Source organism: Cajanus cajan, chromosome 5 (assembly GCF_000230855.2).
Source record: "Cajanus cajan strain Asha chromosome 5, NIPB_CcT2T_4, whole genome shotgun sequence".
Taxonomy (NCBI): Eukaryota; Viridiplantae; Streptophyta; class Magnoliopsida; order Fabales; family Fabaceae; genus Cajanus; species Cajanus cajan.
This window is the reverse complement of record NC_138521.1, coordinates 8,756,275-8,765,557: the sequence shown is the minus strand read 5'-3', so window position 1 is coordinate 8,765,557 and position 9,283 is coordinate 8,756,275. Positions and strand designations below refer to the sequence as shown.

Here is a 9,283-nt window from a genome sequence, read left to right as displayed (position 1 = left end):
TTAAATGCGATGTTATTTGTTGATTTCACCCCTAGAAGTTTGCGTGTACAACTTAGACCACAAGGCTGTCAAAATTTATGACAACTTTAATTCCCCCGACGTAAACTTAATTGAATATGAAACTAAATTAATCATAAAATTAACAAATTCTATATTGTCATAAAATAAAATTAACATAAATAGACAAATCCCTCAGAAAACCTGACGAATTTAATGACTAAACGGTGTGCATATAATCATTGTGGGATCAAATATACACAAACTGGTATTTTTAGAATATGAAATTGTAAATTTACTTCCAGTAAAATTTATCTCATGGTTAGATGCCCATTAGCTAATTTTTTTGTAAGAGGTTTAGAAAACACTGAGCTCGTAATAAGTAGACCTTGCTGCTCAAATATCACTAACAAATATTTCTAGATTAATCATCAACAAAATTCTCACAATTCTCACATCGACAACGAGATTCAAACTCGCATATTGTGAGAATCTTTCCCGACTGAACTAACCTACATGTATATCAGCAAATTGACCACACCCAACACCAGCTATGTAAACGCCACACACAAAAATAATAACTATAACAAAGGCAAATATCCTTTAGCAGCAGGTCAAAGTACTTGTTCCTGAATTGCAAGTTCCGGGCCTAATGAAGAATTCAGAATGTGAATTCATCCACTACGTTTCCTGCTACAATTGACACCTCGAATCCAGTAGAATTGCCCTTAAAGCAAAGATTTTGTTTACATGAACACAACAGACTGCAAAGCCAAGTTAAAAACCAGCAAGCAAGCAATTTCGTTAATCATAACTACCACGTGCTTTGACATCTTCCAGTAACAGTACAGTATGTTGTGGCACCAGCAGTTTCAGTTGATGCAAAGTTGCTATGTGCCAAAATTCTAACAACACAACTACCTAATCTATCAAACAAGAGAAGCCCTTCTGTCCTTTGGTCGACCAATCAAAGGTCATCCTACCTTTAAGAAAAACCTACTATCAACAGTCATATGTATCTCATTAAAAAAAAGCACATAAATTTATGTCACTTTGCATCTTCTGATCCCTTCAGATAAGAGGATTCACCATCTGCAGCCGCAGAGCTGCCTTGGCCATCTCCACCAGCTGGCCCAGCCTCAGAAGCATCTTGCTTGCCTCCACCGCGTGCATCGTTTGCACCAGCACCTGAAGGTGGACCACCACTGTTGCCACCTCCAAGAGCAGCCTCACCGTGCATTGGATGCATGCCATTATTTATCCCTCCAGGTCTCAGTCCCATTTGACCTTGCATGGCCTGCTGGTGTAGCTGCTGCTGTTGATCCTGCATTTGATGTGGATTACCAAATTGCAATGGCATTTTCTGGGGAAACATTCCTTGCTGCTGAGCCATTGCTGCAGCCTGAGGATGTTGCATATAGAATCCAGCTTGCATAGCAGGGTGTGGTGCCATCTACAAGGAAATAAAACCAAAGTTGTGACTTGTTAGCAACTTACAAGACTTCCAAGGGACCAGCTATACCCTATTTTTACCTGTGGAGGCATGGCTGGTGTTTGTGGCTGGGCATCAGCAATTGCAGCTAAATACATCAAATTCTTTTGAAGCTGAGCTTGGTACCTAAGGCAGCAAACCAGTAACAACCATTACATAAATCTTTTGCCTAGAACGCACAAGCCCCTTAAATATTATTGCTTGGAAATAGACAAGGACTGAGATACATCATTATTCAGAAACAAAGATGATTTTAAACTATATAACTTCGTAAATTTCCAGGCAAATGTAGAGTTAGTCAGAGAGTGAATGAGCAATAAGGCCGGTTAATAGCCCAATCCATTATACACGTATGTAAAAAATTGTTAGCAATAGGGGAAAAAGAGACAATTAACTAATAATTTAACTCAAAACGACTTTCAGCATTGACAAAAACATGCAGATAAAATTTGAGGTCACTTACTGGGCACATTCTGCTAGTTTTCCAAGGTTTTGATTGTCCAATATTGCCAGAATCAGCTTCTTGTTCTCATCAAGGTACTGCATTATGTGACAAGACAGGGTTTCAAATTATATAATTTAGAGTCTTGCAGCCTATGGGTTTAACTTGTCATATCATTTAAATTGTGTAAAGTAATAATCATAAAGACTAAAAACACAAAAAAAAAAAGGTTAAATGACTTAAAACTCTATTCTAGAAATTGCCTAATTCATAAAGGAAAAATGGAAAATTTCATTTCATGACAATACATATCATCATGGATCAAGTATACCATAGAAAAAGTCCCACGTAGATCAAACCATTAGAATGATGAAATACCTGACTATTTTTCTCATGATCAGGGGCAACTCTTACACTGGTGTATGATATAAAATATGAACCTATTTGCTTCGAGAATTTTTTTTGTCATTTTTTGTTTTCACTAATAATTACAACAATGACACCTTTCTATCACATTTCCTATTTTCAAAGATTTGTGGCATTATTCAATGATTCCTGTACAAGTCTTTAAAAATATAAAACAAAATACAAACTTGACATTGTTGTAATTACTAGTAGAAAAGAGGAAACAAATATAGAAAATGTTCTTTCAAACCAAACAAATCTCGATATCCAAAAGAAATGAAAAATATAAAAGTAGAGGAAGACTGAAGAAAACTTTAGGTGAAACAATTAAAATGACCCTTACTCTCTACATGACTTTGTTAGATCCATGTAAGCAACTCACTTAATAAGATAAGGCGTTCAATTTATGAATGTGAATTTCCTGGTCTTTTCAAGGAAAGTGTAAAATATAGAGCTTACTTAAGAATAGGTGATAGAAATTTTCCAGAGAAGAAAGGAAACAAACATGAGCCTATGTAGCAAATCAAAAAGGTAACCTAAGCATCACTGGCAAAAGATTAGTTTAACAACCATCTCCTTTGCTCACTTTAAAATAAAAAAATCTCCATGTAGAATCACAAAATAGAGCCCTTTCCAAGGATTTCTCTCTCAAGTGTCTATGGAAGATGACTGTCATTGAATTAGAAAAATTGCACACAAGTCTCAAATTAATAATAGGTCCTCAAGATATGCTGCTCATCATACAACTAGCCAATCTGAATATTTAAATAAGTTTCACATTTTAAAAACTCATACAAACTATGACAAAGCCAGCCTGATAAGTACAATAGGAGATGGTCAAAGAATGGTATAAATTTATTAAGATATGCCTATAGGCCACTGACAAATAATCAACATCAAGACATAGTAGTTAGTCCCGGATTGTGGCACAGAGTAACCAACCCCAAAAATGAGATAGCATGATGACCGCTATTCTAATACTTTTATTTATTATATAGATGTGTGCGCGCGCATGTGTATGCTTAACAACTTAAGGTAATATAAAGAAAAAACAATGCATTAAAGAAAGAATCTAAAACAAAACATAGATCCTACTTTCCCATGAACATAACACACCCCAAATGATGTAAACAGAGAAACGTGTCTCAGTGTTTCACAGTGTGTAGGTTTGGCCAGAAAATCTTATTGGTGTGCCATGGGTTTGCCGGAAACTCCATCAGAATACCATGAGTTGGCTGGAAACATGGTTGGGATGTCTGAGTCAAATGGTTCATGTCAAAGAGAGAAGAGACCTGCGCCAGTTTCCCTTCAAAAGGCGTGAGTGGGAAAACAGGGTCAGATAAAATGAAAGGGGGTGAAATCCCAAGATTGCCCCACTACAACATCACCAAATGTAGGCGGAAAAAAGGAGAGATTGCCCCACTTAAACAGCACCAAATGTCGTCATTCAAGAGGACAAAAAAGGCGAGATTTCCCCACTTAAACAACACTAAATGTCATCATTCCAAGGGTGAAAAAAGGTGGGAAAAAGGGGGTTAGTATCTAAGCCAGTAGCAGCCGTTAATGGCTGCAATAATGCTACAATTCATTCTACTCCAAGCGCAACACTAAATTGCGATGGAATCATCAGAGAAAGACAGATGAGACTCCTTTGTCTATATATTCATTAGTTGTGAGTTTTCTATTTGAAATGGCCTAGGCGCTAGAAGCCTAGAACATGGCTCTTATCAAGATGGACATAATAATCAAACGATAAGCTACATGATTAAATTCGTTGCAGAATATCACAAATCCAAATTATTCTCACTTATATTGAACAAATGTCATCCCTCAACTTCCAGAACAACAAAATAATAAGACCAATGTTAACAACACACTCTCTTAACATAGTTTTTAAAATAATTATAAATAAAAAATAAAAATAAAAACTTTTTCTGCAAACTAAAATTTATTAGAAATAACAAAATTGTGAGAACCCTACTCCCTATTAGAGTAATCACAGTCACACTCTGATTTCGGGATTTGCAATAAATTTCAACCAATAATAAAAAGTGAGTTACTCGTTGCTACCAGTCCTCTACGAATGATAATAAACCCAGGAAAGACAAAGAAACCTTAAAGTAAATTCAACAATTAATGAGGAAAACAATGGGATTAAAACAGCAAAAAGCATACTTTTTGAATCTGCTCGGTGGTTATGTTTGTAGGTGGGAATGAAGGCATCATAGGAATCATTGGCGGTGTCTGCTGCATCTTCTCAGCCTCGTTAACCTCACTGAAACTAATTAAAAAGGAAAACCCAAAACCCTAATTCCCCCAAAATCACCAGAATCAACAGTTACCAAACCCAAAACCCCAAAAGAAAAATGTTACAAAAACTCAAATGAAAAGGGGAAAAGACAATAACTTTGGCAGAAGGAGAGAGAAAGAGGACCTGGGTATGGTCCGAAAGTGGGTGAGTCTGAAACACGCTGGAGAACAAGGGTTTGTCTCTGCGGAGATCCTTGTTCGATCTTCTGGGGTACTGTGCAGACGATGTTACTGGAATTTGAAGACAAAGCAACAACATAAAAACAAGGAATAGATTAAGGTAGTTTAGCAGTGTGGAAGAATAAAAAATGAAAATAAAAATAAAAATAAAAATTACCATACCAAACAAAGTGGCTAGTTGCTAGATTTGGGGGCGTGTGTGGTTCGGCTTAGGCAGTTCCAATTCCAAACTAACAAAGACAAGGCACAAGTGTTCACTATTTATAGGTCCTCGCGTTCTCCCTGTGTTGAGTTTGACTATTGGTGCTGCGTTTTGAGGCCGGTTCGGACCATTGTACTGTTGCACCACATGAATGGGATAAGCACAATGTCTTGTTATTAATTGTTTTTTGTTTTTTTTGGGGTGGATTAGAGTACTGTACTACCTCCTTATTCAAAGCCCAATTTTAACTTTGCAGAAAATTAAAGCTGGGGCTCACACTCGGGTTTCAATTCCACTCAATTAATTGGGGAGAAGTGTTTAAGTGTTTAGGTTTTTGGTGGTGGAATAGTGACTTTTATAATAGGTTACTGTCCACATGTGTACTAGTTAGGAGAATGATAAAAATAGAGCAATTAATATTTGATGAAATGGTAATCGATGGTGATCTATTATATATAATGTATGTATGTATCATAAGAAGATTTTGTCACATAGGTAAATGTCATGTCCCAATACCATATTATTTTTTCTTGCTGAATTATTTTTTATTTTTCATTTCATGGAATATATAATTATAGTAATTACATAAGGGTATATTCTGATATAAAATAAATCAAATAGTTAAAGAAATTATGATCAACATATTGTGATTATGATATAATAACTAGTAACCGTATCCGTGTTATAGTAAATAATAATATAATTAAATTTTAAATATATTTTTAGTGTTTATAAAATAAGTGAGTTTCATTTATAGTTTTTGAATTTTTTTTAATTTATAAATATTTTTTATTTTTTTTAATATAATTAAGCTTTAAATATATTTTTAGTCTCTAGAAAATAAGTGAGTTTCAATTTTGTAAGAACTACACCCACAAGTAGTGTTTTAAAAACAGGATCGAACTAGCCGGTCGGACCAGTTGGACCGGGAACCGGTGGTCCAGCCGGTCCGAATCTTAAGTTAGATCGGTTATACAATCGACCCGTTTCAAAACGGATTGGACCGGTCAATTTTCCGGTTCAACCGGTGAACTGGTAGGTCAAACCGGTTCAACCACACTTTTTTTTAAGGGACTATAAACCACAAAAATAATAATGAAAATTAAATCTCTTAATGGAAGAGCAAAGAGTCTTATTAAATATAACAATGACTACTTGTTCTAATGTATTTGTTTTTTTTTTTAGGGAAATGTATTTGTTTGTAATATATATAACTTAAATAACTTTTATAGTATATTATTAATTTTAAATTATATATTTAATAATATAATATCTATGTAGATATTACATATATTATTTTGTGATATCAATTGTAAACATATTATATTTTTAATTTGTATTAATATACGGTTTAACATGTAATTTTTTTTATATATTTTTTTAAAAATAAAAATAAAAATAATTTTAAATACAATATAAAAATTGAAATTTAAAATAAGATGTGAATTTATTAAAATTTATAAGTATAAAATATATTTAACATGAATATTTTTTTAAAAAAAATAATAAAAATCGAGTCATGCGATTCAACTAATGACCCACCAGTTCAACCTTTAACCCACTAACTCAGTACCTTGACCAGTTTGATCACCGGTCCAGTTTTTAAAACTATGCCCACAAGCTCTCTCTCTCATTTTTCCTTCCTTCTATTACTTTATTCTCATTCCTTTTCTTGGCTGAACCATGGGTGTTGGTGTTTGATTTGAAAGGTTGAGCTGGTGAGAAGCAAGGAAAGCAACAAGGCTAGTGTTGGGGTCTTCTTCCCCAAAACATTTTCATTTTCTTCTTCTTCTTCTTCTTCTTCTTCTTCTTCTTTATTTTCGTAGGCTCGAAGCTCGGATTTTCAATCCGATAAGAGGTAAGGAAAACTAGAAATCGAATCATTGTTATATTTTGGATTGCATGCAGTTGGATCATTATCTAGGATGTGATTTGGGGCTGAGTAGTTGAGTTGGGTAGGTTGCATGTTGTTTGGGATTGTGGTGTTCTTGGATGAGATGGGTAAAAATGAGTGATCATGAAATTTGATGCATGCATGTTGAAATTTTTGTGGTTTTTGGGTTGCTTGAACGAATGTAGTAGTAATTATGGGTATAGATCATGTTTAGAGGGGATATTGGTGAAGAAAAGGTGAGGATCGGAGGTGAAAGTCATGGAAATGAAAAAAAATTTGCACCCATCGTTGTAGCCATGGTTCATGGCCGCAACCATGGGGTATAAGAGAGAATGGTAGAGACCCACCACTGTAGCCATGGATCATGGCTGCAACCATGGAAAAAGAGAGAATGGCAGAGATCCACCCTGTAGTTGTGGTTCATGGCCGCAACAGTGGGGAGGAGACTGAGTTGACAGAAATCCAATGCTAAAACGCTAATTTGTGCGCTGCAGCGGTAAGGGTAAATGATCGAATTTGGTCTTGAGGTCTTTGTGAAAGTTGTAGCCTTGGATGTTAGCTTTTCAATGGCACTAGAATCACCCAAAAAGGAGGTCTAGAACTCCAGCTATGATCTTTTAGTGAGCAAAGGTCAAGCTGTCGAGATTTAGGCTAGTTGTTGTGGTTTTTACATTTTTAACAAGGTAGATGATAAAATTCGAACTGGATGTCTTCATGAGAGTTGTAGGAAATCTTCTTATCTTTCATATGAGCTAAGGATAAGAATGATAGGAGTAGTATAACTTCATATATGCTATTTTATGTGAAGGCTGCCATTTCACAATAAGTGATTTGATTAAGTTGAAAGTTGTTTTGAGTGCTTAGGTTGATTTATGTTGTTTGTGTGTGTAAGTTGGCATGATATATGAGTTGTAAACATGTAGTATGAGTTGTATTATGTGATGAAAATGTTGTGTGTTGATAATAGATGATAAAATATTGAATAATGATGTTGTTGGTGATGCTTTTGTGATGAAGATGGGATGTAAACGAGATGTATGAGTAGCTATTATGTGTTGTGAATGTTGTAAGTGGTTAGAGATGATTGCATAGCATGGGTTGATGTGTTTTATGTTGAAAGATGACGTTGTGTAGCATGATGAGGATACTTAATAGTGAGATGTGAGATGCATGTTGTAATTGAGTTGTGAAGTTGTGTCATTGTGTAGAAGTGCTAAATGAGTTGAAGAGTTACACATTGAGTGAGTTGTGCTAAATAAAAATGTGTTGAATATGTGGTATGTTGTTGAAGTTGTTTACAAGTTGTGTGTTGACTAATTTTATGTTGTGAAATATGATGAGATGATATAGTTGAGAGTTGTGAAGTGCATGATGATAATGTTGTGAGTTGTAAGAAGCATGATGTGAAGTGTGTAAATGTGTTGAGATGATCCAAAAGTTGTTAGTAGATTGTGTTACTAAGTTATTAGATGAGAGTTGTATGTTGTTATAAAATTGTATCTTGTACTATGTGTTGAAAATATGTTACTTTGTGATGGTTGAGCTGTAAGTTGTGAGTTGATTGTGTCGTTTAAGGTTGAAATGAGTTGGTAGTTGAGTTGATGAGATGATAATTACATTGTTGTGCTGTGATGATGAGTTGTTGATCACTAGGACTAGGGGGGTTGTTTTTGAAGTTACTCATCCCATTATGTGAGTTGAGAGTATTGTGGTGCTCTAAGAGCCCAATTTGTTGAAAAACCCTCCTTGGAAAGTTGTCCCTTAGAGTGAATGATGTGTTATTCTCCTCTAGGACTTAGTTGATCTTGTGTGTGGGCAAGGTCGAGGCACACGTATATGAAACGACCACGGTATAGGGGTCAGGTCGAGCTATACCGATTACAAGTGGTTAATTCGAGTAAAGTACAAAGTTAGGAACTTAACTCCTAACCGAGTATCGGACGATTGTAGTATTTAGAGGATAGTCAGTTGGCTAATCCCATATGTGGCTTAGTTGAGCTAGCTAATGTCGTGATAGGCTTAAACTCAACTATTTTATCCCAAGGCTACAGTGCCCAACTTGGAGTTATAGCTCCAAGTTTCTGCGAAATCAATTTCTCTTAGGGATGCAGCGCCCAACCTAGAGCTGCAGCACCAAATGTCGACCACCTTTTTTTCTCACCCAATTCAACGCTCCCCCTAGCGCTTCAGCGCCAAGTGTAGAGCTTTCTGCACTTCTGCGGCTTCCCCTTCGTTTTTCACCTATAATCCATCAATTTTTACTCTTAAACATGATCCACCTTCATAATCTCTAATCATTTTGTTCATACAATCCAAAAAACACCAGAAATTCAACATGCATGCAGCCAAATTCAAAGAAAA

General features: G+C 35.4%; 1 protein-coding gene across 1 annotated transcript; it reads right to left on the bottom strand.

Moving 5' to 3' along the window:
- Window positions 1-774: 774 nt before the first annotated feature.
- Window positions 775-5,166, bottom strand: LOC109806530 (GRF1-interacting factor 3). The gene is made up of 6 exons (XM_020368963.2): window positions 4,989-5,166; window positions 4,771-4,877; window positions 4,512-4,643; window positions 1,953-2,029; window positions 1,531-1,615; window positions 775-1,450 (listed from the first exon to the last, which is right to left on the bottom strand). Exons 3-6 carry the CDS (start codon window positions 4,587-4,589, stop codon window positions 1,046-1,048), a joined length of 645 nt encoding a protein of 214 aa, XP_020224552.1. The 5' UTR covers window positions 4,590-4,643; window positions 4,771-4,877; window positions 4,989-5,166; the 3' UTR covers window positions 775-1,045.
- Between the last annotated feature and the right edge of the window lie 4,117 nt (window positions 5,167-9,283).

What these genes read in the sequence shown, in the direction of transcription:
- LOC109806530 (XM_020368963.2), bottom strand. Translation starts at nt 4,589, where the DNA reads ATGCAGCAGACACCGCCAATGATTCCTATGATGCCTTCATTCCCACCT. An exon ending in AAACTAGCAGAATGTGCCCA is followed by an intron (nt 1,616 to 1,952) that starts GTAAGTGACCTC and finishes TTGCTGCCTTAG; the next exon opens with GTACCAAGCTCAGCTTCAAA. An exon ending in CACCAGCCATGCCTCCACAG is followed by an intron (nt 1,451 to 1,530) that starts GTAAAAATAGGG and finishes ATTTCCTTGTAG; the next exon opens with ATGGCACCACACCCTGCTAT.